Source organism: Emys orbicularis, chromosome 8, assembly GCF_028017835.1.
Source record: "Emys orbicularis isolate rEmyOrb1 chromosome 8, rEmyOrb1.hap1, whole genome shotgun sequence".
Lineage (NCBI taxonomy): Eukaryota > Metazoa > Chordata > Testudines > Emydidae > Emys > Emys orbicularis.
The window spans coordinates 1,305,384-1,324,186 of NC_088690.1; the positions used below are offsets into that span (position 1 = coordinate 1,305,384).

Consider the following 18,803-nt stretch of genomic DNA (forward strand, 5'->3'; position numbering starts at 1 on the left):
GTCTGGTGTTTGGGAGACCAATTAATGGGAGAGCAGCAATGATTCCAGAGCGGACAAACAGAAGAGCCCTTGAAAGGCCTTTAAGGAACCCCTGGAAAGTAGACACAAGCCCCAGGAGGCATCGCATCTCCCCACCCCCCAGTGCCAGTCCTATCCTGGCCCCTTCGCACATGATTCACCCGCCCTGGCCCCTGTTATTCCTTGTGTTTGTTTCAATCCAGTAGTAGTGCATCTCTCGGACCCTGGCCAGTGGCTTTACCGTGGTGCATGGAAGGCCGATGGTTGGGTCTGAACAACTGAGCCTGTGACTGTGGCATGGCAGAGAATGGGGTCTGTTCTGCATGGCCCCGCTCAGCTGGGGAGTCAAGTGGGGTTTTGCCTTTCCAGGAACGTCCCTACGTTGTCCAATAGGCAACATGGACGAGAAGTGGGAGAGGGGCTGTGGGGGGGGTCTGATAGGCTTTGGTGGAGGTAAATCCGTGGCCCCTGTGGAGCGGGGATGCAGAGGGAACGCACCAGAGGTCAGGCTCTGTCCTACAGCGGTCATTAGTGTGCGCTGGGTTCCCCCGCCCGACGTCACTGCTACAGCACTCCCTGTTAGCCAGGACAGCCAGCGGGGAGCTCAGCAGGGAGTTACGGCCTTGACCCGGCCTAGGCAGCTTTCCCTGCCTTCTGGGGCCTGTGCTTACCAAGGCAGATCCCGTTCATAACATCAGTGGCAGACAAGTCCTGGGGTCGTTTTCCTCAGCCTGTCCGCAGAGTCTGTGAGCTGCTTGGCTGCCAGCCCCAGGGCCCTTTGCGGGTGGAGCGCCATCAGCTGGAAGTTGGGCGTGCTCTGTTCTTTGAGTAAAATGTGCCTGGGGGGCTCATGCCCTCCTGGTGCCCCGGGAAGGGTGGGGCTGGGGGGTGGTGCTGCACGGCAGCGAGGCACTCTCAGCAGGAGCTGTGACGCTCTGAGCACGTCCTCCGCTCCAAGCCTCAGTTACTTCACTGCTGGCAGGGCCTTCCCTCCACCGCCAGCAGCACAGCGCTTCCGTGGCGGGGCCGCTGTTGGACTGAGCTGGAGTGATCCCAAGTTACTGCCCCCTGGCCAAGCCCACCTCGTGTATACATGGACCCTCCCTGGCAATGATGCTGCAGCGGAGTTTCAACCTGGGGGGGCCAGAGCAGCAAAGCCTGACGAGCCCCTCTCCTGGAACCCAGCGGCTCCCCCACCCTGGGTTGTCTCCCAGGAGTTCCCAGCAGGATTCCAGGCTGCTTCAAATTCCAAAATCAGCCCCAGAGAGGGTTGCATTGATGTATCCCGAGCTGGCCTTCTGCTTTTGTGGGTGGCTTTGATTTGTTGTGATCCTCTCATGCTTGCTGGCAGGGTCCTGGCTGTCCCTGAGGGCTTTGCCTAGAATGCAGCTTCCAACCCAAACTTCCTGGAAACAGCAGCTGTGGAGGCAGGAGTGGGGACAAGGCTCAGAGGAGTTACTTGGAGCGGGATAGGGGTGGGCCTCATGCCCTCTCAGCCTCGGTTTCTAGACAAGTTTGCACAGGTCTGGTGACCGCTTTGGATACGGGCACAAAACCCTGAGTGTCGGAGAGGTGGCAAGTGAGATGTGAGAAAGGGAACCACTGGAATGAATGTCGTCATCATTCTGTTAACGCCGCACGGGCCCGAGGTTAGAGACCTGCAGGGGGTGTGATGCACGAAACGAAACCAGCCAACGTCAGTGCGTTTCTGGCTGAAACCCTCCTTCCTGCACCCCAAGCAGTAACAATATTTGTTTCTTCTTGCTTATTTTCTGCTCACCTTATGAATGGTCCCGCAGGAAACCATCATCGGAGGCCTTCTACCTGAAACCACCTATTCCGTCACCGTCGCAGCCTACACCACCAAAGGAGATGGTGCACGCAGCAAACCCAAAGTCGTCACTACGACGGGGGCGGGTGAGTGTGGTGCTGCTGGGTGGGCTTATGGAATTCCTTGGGACCTGGCACAGCTGATACTGCTGAGGACGCACGTTTGGAAGGAGTGGGCAGGCTGGGGAATGTCATGGGGATTTGTACTTCTGCAGTGGGGGCAAAGGATGAGAGTGCGATCGGCATCCCTTACGCACAGGCTTTACATGTGGATCAGTTGTGCAGGGTTCACACAGAGCAGGGGTGCAGGTGGGAAATGGACAGTCACTGAGAGGGCAAAAGGGGAGAAAAAGCAGCAGCCCTTTAGAAGAGATCTGGGAAAAAACCTTTCAGCCTTACTGTACCCCTCAGCCCAGGGAGTAGGGAAGGGAAAGCCAGGTCCTAGACACCAGACCTCACCCCACCTCTGAACTGACGTCCCTCTCACACAGCTTTCTGATGCACGGACATCTGGTTGGGGCGGTTGGAGGAATTAGCCACGGTGGCTGTAGAGCCTCCTGCAACAGCCCTCATCGCGCTGAAGGGTTTTTGAGAGGCCGTTAGAAGTGGATCCAGCCCATTTTTGATGCTGCACCTCTACATGTAAATAGACAAGCCCAGCTTAAACCAACACCTGCTGCTGCAGAAGTGCAGCAAAATGCCATATGCAGTCTCTGGATCCTGCTGAACCCAGCCAGAGTTTGTTTCCAAAGTTCTACTGTCTAAACAGACAAGTGTATCTAGTGCTAGTGCCCAGAAGAGCCCGTGCCCTGGTTCAGGGACACCAAGAGAACACGTCAGGCACTTGGCTTTTCTCTGGGAACATGATGGGAGCAGATTTGGGTTGTTCTTGGGAGAGAGGACCAGCTAGCTGGCATTGCCTAGTCATTGATTTTTGGATCACTAGCCCTGTCCTACACGTGGTAGTGCTGCTGATCGGCAGATTCGCCCCAGGCAGGGTGTTTATCGCTCATTATAATGGGAATGCATTTTGCATGAACTGGAAATCTGAGTTCCTGGTGCATTAACCTAGGAACAGCTCTCTCTCTCTCCATGCTGCTCCAGATGGCACCAGGATAACTCCAGAGGTCATTTCCATTGTCAGCATCTCAGCTGCTCTATCCACCCTGCCTGACCAGGACGTACATTCTGTGGAGTTAACACAGCTATCCTGCAAACAGGAGAAGCTTCCTAACCATCCCAGTGCTACACCCTAAACCGCAGCAGATCATCCCACCTTGTGATGCATAGATAACGATATGTTGAATCAGCTTTGAAAAATCATCTGTCCCTAACTCCTGGTGGCTGTTAGTGACTGTGTTGTGAGTTTGAGTAATGGAGAGAGCGACATTAGCAGTGTACACCTCTACCCCGATATAACGCTGTCCTCGGGTGCCAAAAAATCTTACCGCATTATAGGTGAAACTGCGTTATATTGAACTTGCTTTGATCCACCGGAGTGCGCAGCCCCGCCCCTCCGGAGCACTGCTTTACCGCGTTATATCCGAATTTGTGTTATATCGGGGTAGAGGTATATATTGAATTATATGTGCTTAAATAGTAACAGAGTCCCCTCCTACAGATTTGTCCAGCTCCTAGGGACCGCAGAAGGGAACAGTGTTGTGGGCCTCTGAGGGCAGAATTGGGCCAGAACACCATCAAATACAGTGTCTGGTTTATTACCACCAGGACATTATCCCACTGATTAGGAATGTTTTCAGTATCAGTTGGATTGTATACCAATCTGATCGGCTTCGGAATGGTGACGCCCTTTGTGTACGTGGTGGGGAATCCAGGTATTAAATCCTCGATTCCAAACTAACGGTTCTTAACCTGTGAAGGCAGCAGCCCTTCACTTGCGCAACATGAGCAGAATTTCAGTGGCTTGACTGTTGCTGCTCCTCAGTCACATCGACATTCCCGTCATGAATTGGTTCATCAGCTAAACCAAAATATATTCTGATTGCTAACAGCCCACCCCGCGCCACTTACTGCCTCTGCAGATGGTAAAATTACAAGGTTGGGGATGACATTTTTCTGCATTCAGATAGATCAGGATGATGGGTATGGGGTTTTGTGCATCTGTTGCATCACAGTACATCAGGGTCCAGGTTTTCCTGGTGCTATGGCACTTGTCTGCAGAGAGGTACCGTTTGGAGAGGTCCACGGAAAAACGTGGCTGAATCCAGAATGATCTGAGAGACAAATACGGGGTTTTGAGGTGCAATTAAGCCATTGTACATCAGGGTCTGGATTTTTCTGTTGTAATGTCAGCTGCTGATTCATTGCCCATTTAGACAGTAACGTTTGGGAAATCTGAACCCAGAATTTGCTGGATCCAGCTTTCATCAGCACCTGGATTTGGGTCCATCTGTGTCTATGCATCTAGGCTTGTATGCTGCACTTACCACTATGTTACCTGAGCATAAAGTTACACCAATCCTGGACTCAGTAGACCTGAGTTTCTCCTCTTGCTCTTTCTGGCAGCAGGATGGGTTTGTGGGTGGTCACAACGTCTTTATGTTCCAGTCCCAGGCAAGCCCTCCATGCTGATTAGCACAACAGCCATGAACACCGCTCTCATCCAGTGGCACCCCCCAAAGGAGATGGTCGGGGAGCTGCTGGGGTACCGGCTGCAGTACAAACGCACCGACGAGGAGAAGATGAACATCATGGACTTTGAGAAAAACGTCCATCACTACACTGTGACCAGCCTGCACAAAGGTGCCACCTACATCTTCAAGCTGTCTGCCAAGAACAGAGCCGGTCCAGGGGAGGAGTTCGAGAAGGAGATCACCACGACCGAGGACGTGCCCAGCGGCTTCCCGCAGAACCTGCGTGTGGTGGGGCTCACCACCTCCACCACAGAGGTGGCCTGGGACCCCCCAGTGCTGGCGGAACGAAATGGGAGAATTACCAACTACACAGTTATGTACAGAGATATCAACAGCCAGCAGGAGCTGACCAACGTCACCAAGGAGACGAGCATCATGCTGACCAACCTCAGACCTGACACCACCTATGACATCAAAGTGAGGGCCTGCACCAGCAAGGGGGTGGGGCCGCTCAGCCCCAGCATCCAATCCCGGACCATGCCTGTTGAGCAAGGTAACACGCCTCACAGTGCGGCCTCCTCTCCAGACGGTGACCCTCCCTTTGGTGTGGCGGGCTGGATTCCCTGGGCTCTGGCGAACGAGGCCGTACGTTGTCTGGTTTCCTCTAGTAAAAGTGGCTCGGCACAGGGAGCCTCGCTGAAGGCTTCCCTCACGTTGCCTGTTACTAGGAGGAGGATTTTTTGGTGGGAACATAATTGCCTTTGTCACTTCACAGGCCCACCCCGGTTATCTGTACGTGAAAGGGTCTCTGCTGGCTCGGGTGCAGACCTGAGAGCTGCTGGCTTTTGATCCTGACAAAGGGCCAGGAGAGTCCTCAGGGGGAGGGGAAGCTACAGTTCAGTCTAGACCTGCCGGTCTCTGCTGTTCAAGAACGGAGTCACAATCGGAAACTCGGCTGGGCCTGAGAGACTTGGGGAAAGGTTGCTGCTCTCCCCTGCTTGTCTCCTTTCCTGCTACAGCTGAATTCAGTAACCCGTGCTGCTGAGCCGCTGCTGGGCCAGGCTGGCAGCTCACAGGCGTTGTTTTTAATTTCAGTGTTTGCTAAGAACTTTCGGGTCAGCGCCGTGATGAAAACGTCCGTGTTGCTGAGCTGGGAAGTGCCTGACTCCTACAAGTCTGCGGTGCCTTTCAAGGTAAGGACCAACTGCACGGGATGCCAGGGTGCCCCCGTGGCAGGTGAGCAGCATCTCTACCGAGCGCCAGGCTCTCAGGCAAACGATTGGCTGAGCAAGGTCCCATTGCTTGTCAGCTCGGGGATGGTTCTGCGGAGGCCTCCGAGCACAGCAATAAGGATCTGCTGATGCTATAGAAAGCAAAGCTACTAACCCGGAGGTGCTGCTGCTTTCTCACCCTCCTTCCCAGCATCCTGGTCTCTGGCAGGGCTGCAAGCCAGAGCCGTGCCAGTGAAGGGGGTCAGCAGTGTCGAGTCCGACAACGAAAATGATTGCTCTGAGGCCAGCAGGAAAAGCCAAATGGGACACGCCTGTGTCGTGTGCTAAGCCAGGATGGCGTGTGCCACGTTAGGTCGTGGTCATTAGACTGTGCGCCAGTGCTGAGAGGTTCCTCCTAGATGGGTCACTAGGTGGCCCTAGAGGGTTGCTAACAGGCCAGGCCCAGGTTGCAGACACTGAGGGAGCTCACCATCCAGCTATAGACCTGAGCAGAGGAACATTGACTCCAGGTGCTAAGCCTCCACCCTTCCCTGGCCTGGGCCCACTGGTTCCTTTCCACTGTATAGTCTCCAAAGCATCCCCCTGCTCTGCTCTTACCACCTGGGTAAGAGGGAGACTTGTGCAGTCCTCCCAAGGCTGTCATTAATACCTCTCCCCTGCTCAGCTTTGAGGGGCTCAGATAGTCTGCCAGTTCCAGTGCCTCGGGGTCTGGAGTCTGGCTGGACGAGGTCCCACTTCCAGCCGGCCAGGACAGCTCCCTGGCAATGCCTGCGCGAGGCGCTCCTGTTCTCGGGCTCCTAGCAGGCTCTGCATTTGTTTGTAAGCCAGACTGGCCCCGCGGCAAGGCAGAGCTGGTGATGCCTTACAGCTCTGTGCCCTCAGAGAGGGGGAGGAGGAGATGCTCCCCAGACATAAGGGGAAATCCCAAGGCCGTGTAGAGCGTCCACGAGAGAGCTGGAAATGTCATCTAATCACAGGAAGCGAACAAGGCCGAACAGCCTGAAAACCAGGCAGCGACTCGACCTTAGCGTGACTCCCTTTGCCCGGGCCCGGCTAACCAGATGGCATGTTTGCCACAGAGCGATCAGAGCAGCGGCACAGTCCCGAGCGGTGGTTCCAGGAAACTGTTTCCATTGTAGCAGTCCATGGTCCCCTCTCTGAAGGCTGCCTGGGCAGACCCTGCTCAAATGGCTGCTGCTCTCACTTGTCCGGCACAACGCTGGGTGTTTATCAGCCTCCAGGCCCAGAATGGCTTATTCACTTGGGCCCAAGCCTGGCCGTGTCCCTTCAGCAGCCCCAGCCTGGATTGCGGGTGTGGGGAGCAGCCGAGGCACGCAGGGTGGGGGATTTCTGCAGAGGTGTCCGGGCTGGGGAGAGAGACTCTTGCAGACAGAAGCACTGTATCTCTGCTCGGAGGGTTTGCTGTGCCGAAGGCGCGGACGGGCGTGCAGGCTGACTCACCGAACCCGTACAGAGGTGATCACTAACCCTTCCAGGTATTGCACCACCTTGAATTCGGAAACACGGCGCAATGAAACGTGAGTTCTCTGTGCCCCCCCATCGCTGTAGTGTGGGAGCAGCTCACAAGCACTGATGAATTTACACATACACACACACACACACACCCCGAGAGGGCAGGAAAACATTACCCCCATTTCACAGATGGGCACCAGGGCCAGAGATCCCATGGGAGCTTGTAGTAGAGCCAGAGACAAAACCCTGGTCTCTGGAGTCCGAGTCCACAGCTGCCTTTCTCTGCAGCCGGAACATCTCACTGCCTAGCAGTGAAATCAAGGTCAGCAGGTTCCTGTGGTGAGGGTGAACATGTCTCCCAGGGGAGTTCTGCCGCTCACCTGCGAATGGGAAGAGGGTGCGGGGCTGGGTGCATTGCCCCGTCCATGCTGCATGTGTAGGAAACGCATGGAATGGATGAGCTGAACACAAGGGGATATGATCACACCACGGGGCAGTCTCTCCATGGCAAGTGGGAGAAGCGTCTGGAATGGCTGCCTGTGTTTGTGTCTCTCTCCCCTGCTTGCTCATCCTGCCTCTCGATTATAACGCTCGATCGGAATCACTTTGAACTTGCAGAGTTTAGCTGGAAAGAGACAGGGAATCAGAGAGGGCACGGCTCAGCTTCCCAGGGGCCGGCCACGTTTGGACAGGCAAGAGTCTCATTGGGACAGCGGGAACAGCCCAGCTCCCGGTTTGTGCAGGGCGTTGAATGGCCAGTTTGGTTTCCCTTCCTAGTGCGCTGGAGGGGATGCTACAACCTGTGGGGTGGGTAGAGCAAGTCCGGCGCCAGAAGGAATAGTGCTGATGCCTTGTCTCTGCCTTGTCGCCAAGACTGCGGACATGAGCAGTGATTCATTCAGTGTCTGCCCCTGCTGTGACACAGGAGCAGATGGTGTTAGTTACCTGTCAGCTGAGAGCAGCCATGCAAACAGGGTTGTTAAAGATATTTCTCCCATAGTATCTTTCTTCTGTTAATACTCCCAGAAATGCAGGTGCATGTGAGCCTGGAGGAACAGCCCCTGGGCTTTGACTGCCCTGAGAGAAGTCTCAACCTTCGGGAGTGTGTTTTACAAACAAGGTTCACCTCTTTACTCTCTGCTTAATGCAGGCACATGAGATGCAGAGGACAGAGCCTAATAACCGTAGCAGATAAATCTCCATGGGAACAATTAGTATTATCTGCACTCGATAAACAGTCTCACACTAAATCTACATCCCAAAGGGTGTCACATTCCATGTTAACGGATTTAATTAAAGGCGATTTTGTTCTGATTGTGACTACTGGCAGAACCTTGTGTTGTTCTTATGGGGGGATGAATTGGAGACCTCTGGAATTTTCACTCCTATCAAATCAGTAAAGCAGGTGTCAGTTCTCTTCAGGGAACTTCACAGCTTCATCTGGGCCCGGGATAAACTCCCTGCAAAGTGCTGCCTGGCTTTGGTGGGGTATTTTACATTCCAGCCCTCCTGGCCATAAGCCTCGGACATTGTTCCTAGATTCCAGGGACTTTCCTCCTTGCATATTTTCCAAGTAAAGGTGAAATTTGACAATTGCTGGATTCTCACCATTTTGAGCTAGGAGTTGGTTTGGGCAGTTCCGGTGCTTTCACGTAAAGTGTAAGGCCAGCCTTGGTGGTGGTTTTTTCATTTCCTTGACACGCCTCCCTGGCCTTGCCCAGGACAGAGGCTGTGTGGGTTGTGGGCAGCATTGTTAGGTATTTTACAGGGGAGAAAAAGATTCTAACTCCCTGCCAAAGTGCAGGATTCATTGTGTCTGCGCCATCCAAGACAGATGCTATCCAGCCTCCATTTGAAGGGTCTTCCACGACCTCCTGAGGCGTCTGTTCCATGGTCCTGCTGGTCTGACAGTCAGGAAGGTTTTCCTGAGATTTAATCTAAAGCTGCTGTGCTTCAGTCTTTGCATGATTCTATTCGACGTTGGTGAGGCCTCATCTGGAGTCCTGGGTCCAGTTCTGGGCCCCACACGACAAGAAGGATGTGGAAAAATTGGAAAGAGTCCAGCGGAGGGCAACAAAAATGATTAGGGGGCTGGAGCACATGACTTATGAGGAGAGGCTGAGGGAACTGGGATTGTTTAGTCTGCAGAAGAGAAGAATGAGGGGGGATTTGATAGCTGCTTTCAACTACCTGAGGGGGGGTTCCAAAGAGGATGGAACTAGACTGTTCTCAGTGGTGGCAGATGACAGAACAAGGAGCAATGGTCTCGAGTTGCAGTGGGGGAGGTTTAGGTTGGATATTAGGAAACACTTTTTCACTAGGAGGGTGGTGAAGCACTGGAATGGGTTCCCTAGGGAGGTGGTGGAATCTCCTTCCTTAGAGGTTTTTACGGTCAGGCTTGACAAAGCCCTGGCTGGGATGATTTAGTTGGGGATTGGTCCTGCTTTGATCAGGGGGTTGGACTAGATGACCTCCTGAGGTCCCTTCCAACCCTGATAGTCTATGATTCTATGATTCAGTTCAGCACATTTTTTAGTGAGCATAGAAACAGCCCCATGAATGGCAGTTAGCCTCAGCTGCGTTATAACCAAGACTCCAGCCTTTAGCGATGACATTTGGACCTGCCGAGCTTTGCAAGCCTGTCTCTGTGAGCTAGAGCAGCACTAACAGGGATTTTATAGCAGGGCAGGCGTGGGTCAGCCCAGTGTTCAGCAGTTTAAAGCCCTTTGGCCACATTTCACTGCTGACTAAAGTAGGTGTCACTGAGCCGTTCGGCAGCCTCTGGTTGGTATGCTAGCTTCAGCCCCTGGGCTCCTACACAGCAGTGACTTTATCCCTGTGCCCTTACATCATCTACGGTTCATGGAGAGGCGCTAACTAATGGTGCATAGCGTTGGAAAAGGTAATGCAGACTGGCAGGTAGAGGAACACAGAACCGTTGTGGGGAGAGGGGCTGGGAGCTTTGTTTCCTTGTCTTTGGACACACGTGTCTGGGCAAGGCAATGAACGTCGTCTTCGGATGTCAGCAGGAGACCATGCAGTGCAAGTTTGTGGAGCTTTTCAATCAAACCCAGAGCAAGCAAGGAGACTCTGGCTGAAAGCCCCAGACTGTCCATCCAGTCTGCAGCACTCGTGGGCCTCCCTGCCCCCGCCCCCAGGGAAACACGGCACGCGGGTTCCTGTTCCTGGAGCTGCCGTGTTTCTGCACCAGCAGAGACGGCGGGTTGCTGACTCAGCAGACCGTGATGTCTTGGTGCCGAAAACTCAGCCAGGTTCACTGTCAGCAAAGCTCGGTGTCAATGCCCGGCTTGCTGGTTACCGGCACACTATCACACGAACGCCTGTGACAGTGCAGGGGTCAGCTCCGTCAGCATGTGGTGTCCCATAGGCCAATACAAAGCTGCCCCTCCTGTTATACGGCGATACAAACCAGTTACGTGCTACGCTCCAGATGTTACTAGTTACCCTCCTTGTGCCTCACACCTAATAGTTCAGACAAAACGTCCTCATCCATTCTCCTGTCCTCCCCTCCGGATCTTACCCGGGGTCCCGCCCCGCCCTCTGAGGAGAGCATGAGGTGGTTACTTGAGAGGTCTGTGTCTTCTGTCAGGAATGCGTTTGCTTGGTCAGCTGATTCCTAGTGTTACTATTCTAACAAGGCCCACTTTGGTTCACAGCCGACCTTGCCTCATGCTTTTAACCATGCCTAGGGCTCCAGCAAGGCCTACAGCCTTCGCACCTGTGCATTGTATAGACAACATATACTGTGTTAGTGCTTGAAGGAGTTGATGCAAGGATAGACTGCAGAGCTCTAAAGTAACCAGCTGTTTCTTCTGGCTTGGCTGAGTCTGGTGTGACTGAGCAGGAGGAAACCTGCCAACTAAACGTCTGACATTCCAGAGGCTTTAAGAGGCATTTCTGGGTCTGGATGCTTTGCACTCACTCTAGTGCCTGTCTGACGTGTCTCTCTGCAGAGAAGGGATTAAAGCCTCAGAAGAAATAGTCTCACAGGAGTCACAGCAGAGAACACTCCCTCCGCATCGCCTCCGCACTGGGGAGCCATCAGGGGTCTCATCACTGCAGGCATCCTTGTTATTTTAGCAGTGGGGCCCATCCCGAAAGACCGGCGCATGTCAATGAGAACGTGGGTCGTGTCTGTCCCTCCCTTCGTGCTCTGTTCCGGCTGACCACGTCCTCCGTGCTGCCGGAGAAGAGTCTGTATGTGAATGGACCAACCTCAGCAGAGTGCAGTGGCCAAAGCCTTCTGGGCGTGGCTACTTAGGTAACCCAAAGCAGCACTGTGCACCTCACTCTGCGTTTGCTCCCTGTGCCTGGCTGCCCCAGGGGTTCTGCAGGGCCTGCTGCTCCCCTTCTCGCTAGCTCCCCTGTGGAGTTAATGAGGGGCGCCTGCCCCAGTGAGACAGCAGCTGCTTCAGGGCTCTGCTAGCTGCTGGCAGAAGTGTCCCGCCTCGCTCTGGTGCTGCTTCACCCGCTCAGCTGCACCCAGAGGGGAGAAAGGTCGCTGGCTCCCTTCTCTGGAGAGCCCAAAGGCAGAGCATGTTTGTGGGCATGTGGCAGCCGTCTCCACCTGGGTGCTCTAGGCTCACCCCCTCCCTGGTTCATGACAGCAGCTCTCAGCATATGGTCTCTTCAGAGCACTTTCTACGTATTAATCGATCTTGCAGCCTCCATTAGATTCAGGAACCCCCCGTCGAGTGCTGGGGATTGCCTAGCAGAGAGGAGCCTGCGTCTCCGCTGCAGCCTCAGGCAGCCTCAGGCCCTCCAGTCCTCTCACCAGCACCGCGGGTGTCTGTGGGGATCGCTTGTGTTTCTGACTCTGCCACGCGTCTCCGTTAAAGCTGGGATGGGGCGGGGTCCCCTTGCTGCTGGCTCTCCCACGGAGAGGTTGGACCAGGGCTCAGATCCAGATTTTCGGCCTGAAACCAATGAAGCCCAGCAGGTGCCACTCTGCTCATGCAAATCAGCCACTGCAGCGGGAGCAAATTCATACTGAGCACGTGGGGCAGCAGCAACCACCAGAGAGCGCCCACGGCCCCACGCGTCCAGGAGAGCAGCTCTCGGTCAGCCAGCTAGGGTGGCTTGAGCAGGCAGCCCCAGGGGCGTCGTTTCTTGTTTCCTCGTGATATCACCTGGCAGTGCCCTGCTCCATGCCAATAGGAGCGTGCGCTCCCCATTCTCTCCAGCAGTGATGCCGGGGACGGTTCTTTGGAAGCCCACATCAGGCAGAGGTAAGGTTTGAGCCCCAAGCTCTGTGCTCGGTTTGCAGCGCGCCAGCAGCTGCTGTGCTGGTGCCCTGGTGTCACACCAGTGAGGTCGTGTTTTTGGGTGTGGGTGTGGGTGTGTGAGATGCATTACTGATTGGTCAGAGGCATAATTCTAGGAAACAAATGATCCCCGTAGTTCCCTTCCTGGGAAGGGGCAGTTCTGTGTTCTCCCTTTGAGCGTGTGTTTACTGTTAGATTAGGGTTGAAACCACTTTAGAACCAATGGGGTTTTATGCCCAAAGTCCATTATATGTCATGCCCCCACAAGGAAACAAAGACCCATTAATATGAACCCATCTGTCCTGTCCTCCTACCTATGCACCGAAGAGACGCTCTGGTGGGGCATCGCCGGGGATGCGTCTGGTGGAGTCTTTGCAGTTTAGGATTCTAACCACCCAGCCGGTGTTCGCGATTCCGCACTGTGGCCATAAGGAGCAGTGCGTGCTGCTCCGCCGGCTGCTCCGGGTTACTGTGCTGGACGTCGAGCTGTGTGGCTCTTTGTTCTCGTTATGTGCATTCCATAATCTGGCTCTGGGCCCTCCCGCAGGTGATCAGCTCTAATGCTGCCTTCTATTCTGAGCATGCCCTGCTGCATGATGTGTCCTTTCCCGTTTCAGATCCTGTACAACAGCCAGAGTGTGGAGGTGGACGGCCATTCGATGAAGAAGCTCATAAGCGACCTTCAGCCGGATACAGAGTATTCCTTTGTGCTAATGAACCGCGGCAGCAGCGCTGGTGGGCTCCAGCACCGGGTATCTATCCACACGGCTCCTGATGTCTTGCAGAGCAAACCCATCTCCACAAACAAATACATGCAGGAAGGAAAGTTCACCCTCACCCTTCCCAAAGTCCAGATCTCAGCGCCAGTTAGGTAGGTGCTCCCTGCTAATGGACCAGAGGGCAAGGGGGGGTAGGAGGCTGGATTGTTCTCTTTATGTACCCACTGAGTCTAACCCACTGATTCAGTGACATTGTGGGATGAATGCCAGAGCAGCCCGCAGATGCTGGAGCCAGGTTTTCCCTTCACCACATGACAGCGCATTGCTGGCATGTTCTGAGCTGATGCTTTTGTGAGACAGGGTCACAGCTCCCCGTCACTTCTCGGGGTGGAACTGAGACCCTCCCGGGAAAGCCAGATGAGAATCCGGAGGTGCTCTCTCTGTCACTGCACAGCAGCTTTTGAATAAGTAATGTCCTTAAAGCCTCAAGGAGATTAAAACGAGCCAGTTCATAGAAGTCTCATTTGTAACTGTGCTATCCTCGTGCTGAAACCCGATTCCCCCAGGGATCCTGCTACAGCCAGTTTATATAAATGTTCTTACCCCAGCTCCTGCCACCGTCCTCTAGTCTAGCGCGTGGTCTGTGTATCTTCATTAACCTAATGATCGCTAGCAGGGAGCGTTCCGCTCCTCAGCACAGCAGGGAAACTGGCCTCTGGCTAAGTGAAGCTTTTTGCCCATTACAGAAGGGGGGAAAGAGGAGATTTGGGGAAGGGGTTTTGATGGGAGGCATCTTGAACTTGTTTCTATTCAATCACCTGCTAAAGAAATGTCCTAATGTCTCCTGCTAGCACTAGCCACCTCCCCTGACCCTTCTTTCCTCCCCAGGTGGTACTATATTGTGGTTGTGCCAGTAGATCAAACCACCAGCAGCCGCACGGCCAGGTGGCGGACGCCTGATGAGATGGAGCTGGACCAGGTAGGAGTCAGAGAGACCTGGTTTAAGTGTGATCTTCTAAGGCTTCCTTTTGTGCTTCGCCCACGCTGCCTGGGCCCTGGGAAAGGTGTCTTAGAGCTCCGGCTTGTATGAGGAAAGGGGCACTGCCAGGGGACAGGCTTGCAGAGAAGCCCCCTGAGCTCACTTTTTCCCTCCTGCCTGTGCAGGATCTGATAACCGCCCTAATGCTTGGCACTTCCACAGCCTGCCCAAGGGTTTGATTCCTTCGCCTTCTAGCTTCTTCCCCGGGAGACTCCCTCAGCCCTTTGCAAACACTGAGTCAGACCCCAGCATTAGGCAGGGCAGTAGTATTGTCCCCATTTTACAGGTGGGGAAGCTGAGACGCCAAGTAATTTGCCCAGGGTGTCTCAGAATGTCAGATACAGAGCTAAAGCCAGCGCCCAAAACTCTCAATCCCCCATCCGGTGCCCTAGTCCCCTCCACGTTGCACAGTCAAAATGCTTTTCATGGTTTAACCATCACAACTCCCTGTGTGTCTTTGGAGCAGGATTTGAATCGTGTGCAGTAAACGAGGAGAAAAAAAAATATTGAACAGCTGCTCGTTGCGTCCGGTGCGCTGAATGAGGCAGGGTCCTGTGGACAACATAGTGTGTGATTGTGTAATTAAAAACTCTCTCATAATACACAGGCACCAGGGAGCCGGCTGAAAGCTGCCTGGGCAACCTGCATTCTGGCATTTCCTGCATTCGAGTGCTTGACTTCGCAACCTTAACGTTCTTTTTGTGTCGTTTTTTGTATGGAATATGCATGTAGGTGACAATAGCATGTAGAGACTCCAGTCAGAAACGGGGCCCCCTTGTGCTGTGCGTGGGGCAAGTCCAGTCCTGTTCTCTGCCCCAGAGCGTTTAAATGTCATTTCAGACAAGATGCAGCAAGTGACTAATGAAGCGGGGGTCACCCCTTGGGTCTGTAGTTTTGTTTTAGGAGGTGTTAGTGTACATGTTAGCTCACAGAGCCGTGCGCTCTAGCTGCAGCCCAGAGTTAGACACAGGCGGGTATGTATCATCCGCACTAGGACTTACAGAGCTAAGCCCTCCGAAGAGGAGGCTGGAGGCAGCGCAGCACGGGGGCTCGTGGTGACAGTAACGGTGGTTCTGAAGCACGCAGAGGTTTGGTTTTTTAAGGAGACACTAGAAGGGGCTTTCACTGGTGCCAGTCCCTTGTGCACGAGCCCAAGTCTGCACTGCCGCATTGTGACCCGGCAGCAAGGTCCTGTGGTGGTGCCAAACGAGCACAGACTAGGAGCTGCCTGTCGTCACCCTAGGCTAAAAAGGACCGAAGGGTGACAATGGCCAGCAAATGTGTGTGGTGCAGGTGGAACTGAGATGTGCTGGCTGTAATTCCCAGCTCTCATTCGACCCTGCCTTGTACCGACGTGCAAACCTCACAGTCCGTTGGTGTTCTCCTGCCTTTCCTCCCCACGGTTCCCAGGATATTAGTCTGTAAACGCGAGGCTTCTCCTTTGCCTGGTTCCTTCCGTGAGGTTACAGACGCTGGCCTCCCTGGTTCACCTCAACAGGGGCTCGGCTGCCAGGGGAGAGGGGCTGGGGCGCTTTGACGGCCTCTGTGTAAATACCCGTGTTCCCAGCCCCACGTCACTCTAGGGCCCTGTCTGCTGACAATGCGGCACGTCGGGCTGTGAAATGTATTTCATGCCTCCTCCTCCATTTGAAATTGGAATTTCTGTTTGGAGCCTGGCACTGATTTTTATTCACTAGAAAAACGTCTTCAGACACCGGCGAGTCATTTTTAGCAGCGTAATTGAATGTTGGGGTGTTTATGCCTTTTTCAGGAATTCGTGGCCGACTATGAAATGTGCCATTTTTGCTCTGAGCGTCCCATGAAATCTGCTGTGGCTCTGTGTGATCTACACGCAGCCCTTCCGGCAGCCCAGCAGCAGGGGAACTAGCAGAGCTCAGACAGGGAGAGACGCACAAATGTCACTTTTTCTCGACAGCAGCCGCGACTGCCGTTCATGCCTGGTGTCTGTGGAGAGCCAAGCGGCTCTCCATGCCAACGGATCACCGAACGTGGCCTGCTTCCCTTGCAGCCAGCTGGAATCCATTAACCCAGGGCTCTTGGGGTCCAAGCAATGCCCCTCCCGTGAAATAACAGAGTGAGCGTCACGGCGGCCGAGTCCCAAGGCCCAGACCTCTCTCTCTCTGACGCCAGCCTGGGTGCGAAGGCGCTTACAGCAAATCCCACGGTGATGGGGGCCCTAGCAATGCCTTCAACAGCTGGAGGTTCAGTCACCCCCCAGTTGCTTTGCTGCATGTTAACTGTAACTCAGCCAGGAGCCTTTCCTCCCCTGCCCCAGCCCAGCCTCGGCCTTCGTCATGGAAATGAGCAGGAGGTTGCCAATCCAGCCCTCTGACTTGAGGCGTGAGGGGGGCTGCCAGGGGGTCAATGAAATAAGTAGGGAGGAAAGTTCTGAAGCGTCTGTTCCTGGCTGGGCTTGGCCCAATCCACGTGCAGGTCCCCGGCTGTCAGTCAGGGCAGCGTGCACCTCTCGAACGCTGGGGAGAGGGATGTAATGACCCACGTTCTTTGTCCTCAGTTACTGGAGGCCATCAGCCAGGGCGGCCTGGGCAGGCGCCAGCGGCGTCAGGCAGACAGGCTGAAGCCCTATATCGCTGCTCAAGTGGACATGTTGCCAGAGACCTTCACCTTGGGAGATGAGAAGACCTACAAGGGCTTCTACAACAAGCCGCTCTCTGAGGATCTGAGCTATCGCTGCTTTGTGCTGGCGTCGCTGGAGGACGGCGAGACGGTAAGGGCTTCTTGCTAGAAGGGGCATCCCGCTCTCTCCCCCCACCTCACCCTGGCAAGGGGCGCCCGAGGGGCTCAGTGCAGGGAGCTGGCAGCCTGCTCAGTGGAGTTCCCTGCAAAGTGAGGCGAGCCCGGCACAGTAGCTGGTGTCAGGGAGAGGAGGCGTCCATTGGAACTGACTTGATGGATGGTGTTTTCTGCGGGAAAGAGCAGGTATCTTTGACATACCAGATGAGAGCTGAGGGCAGCACTGGGAGTTGAGCTCCGCTACTGCAGAGCTCTAGACTCCGCTGTGACGGGGCTGGCTCTGAGCCCCGTTTCTGCTCAGAAAAGTGACTGTGGAACAGGCCTGTGCGCTCGCAGGGACCAGGCTCAGAGACAGCCCGCAGGCACCCAGCTGCCTCACCCACCCTTCCTAAACTGCTGCTGTGCTCACCAGACTCTCGGCTGGGCTTCCAGCCTCTAGCTGTGGTGGCTGCAGAGAAACCTCTAAACTGGCCTGCGGAGAGGGGCCCGTCGTCACTGGGTGGGTGGGGGAGAGCTGCTCCGTGCACTCTGGTGCCCTGTAACAATAGGTTAGACATTAGCATTGTCTGAGTACTACCACTTTTTTCTCCAGTCCCCTGGCAGTAACGCTCTAATCCTATCTGCCCTGGGACATGTCAGAGCTCCAGGAGTGCTGAGATGCCGCTGGGATCTGCAGAGCAGTTTTGCACTCCACTGTATGACCCTGTGGATTCTAGAAAAAAGAACAGGAGTACTTGTGGCACCTTCGAGACTAACAAATTTATGACAGGTTTCAGAGTAGCAGCCGTGTTAGTCTGTATCCGCAAAAATAACAGGAGTACTTGTGGCACCTTAGAGACTAACAAATTTATTAGAGCATAAGCTTTCGCATATATGCATCCGAAGAAGTGGGTTGTAGCCCACGAAAGCTTATGCTCTAATAAATTTGTTAGTCTCTAAGGTGCCACAAGTACTCCTGTTATTTTAACAAATTTATGTGAGCATAAGCTTTCGTGGGCTATAGCCCACTTCATCGGATGCATAGAATGGAACATATATTGAGGAGATATATATACACATACAGAGAGCATGAACAGGTGGGAGTTGTCAGTCAGCCCTGATGCAGGAGGCGGGGCGGAGTCCTACGCACTCTGGACTCTGCCTGGCTGAACAGGGCTCACTCAGAAGAGACATGGAGGGAGCTTGGAGAGTCACTTCCCTGATCAGAATCTCCCTCGAAAGGGGCATGTAAGGGAGTAAATTCACCTGTTCCCACAGTAGCAGGGTCTTTGCGGGGCGTGAAAGCGTGCGGGTTCCCAGCCCTGGTGCCTCTCCTTGCTAAGGGGGAAATGGCGCATACCTGGATGGCTGAGGAAGGCAGCTGGCCCAGCACGCAGGGGTCTAAGGGAGGGAGAGGATGGCTGCCGCAGTGAGCATGAAATAGAGCAAGACCTGTACCAGGAGATCCTCCTGTAAATTGCTTGTGGGGGAGGGAGGAGAGAGGTGGCAGCGGCAGTGTGTAAATAATGGGAGATAATAAAGATGCTCCGGACCCTCTGCTCCGCTCCCACGCTGGGGCTCACTTCTTCAGCCTCATTTACTTGTAATGGCTCATTAGCACTGGTCAAACTCTCCATTACTCATCCGGCCCACGGTGCTCATGGCAAGGTGCAGACACAGTGAGGCGGGGAAGAGACCCAGCTAGCAGTGCAGAGGTCTCAGATCACACCGGCCAGGCACGCTGGTAGCTTTACTGCCCCCAGGACCCTGCGACATGGGGCCCATTCTCGCGGAAAGCACAAGGCAGTGTGTCCAGTCACAGGGCTGCTTGTCCCCACACAACTCCTGCATTGCCTGCT

General features: G+C 54.4%; 1 protein-coding gene across 1 annotated transcript in view; it reads left to right on the forward strand.

Moving 5' to 3' along the window:
- PTPRF (protein tyrosine phosphatase receptor type F) overlaps nucleotides 1–18,803 on the forward strand; it is a 362,984-nt gene that overhangs the window by 295,191 nt on the left and 48,990 nt on the right. The window contains exons 15-20 of the mRNA XM_065409241.1: nucleotides 1,818–1,935; nucleotides 4,417–4,995; nucleotides 5,538–5,635; nucleotides 13,050–13,303; nucleotides 14,040–14,130; nucleotides 16,727–16,939. Of these exons, the coding sequence (XP_065265313.1) occupies nucleotides 1,818–1,935; nucleotides 4,417–4,995; nucleotides 5,538–5,635; nucleotides 13,050–13,303; nucleotides 14,040–14,130; nucleotides 16,727–16,939 (1,353 nt within the window). The remainder of the gene's footprint in view (nucleotides 1–1,817; nucleotides 1,936–4,416; nucleotides 4,996–5,537; nucleotides 5,636–13,049; nucleotides 13,304–14,039; nucleotides 14,131–16,726; nucleotides 16,940–18,803) is intronic.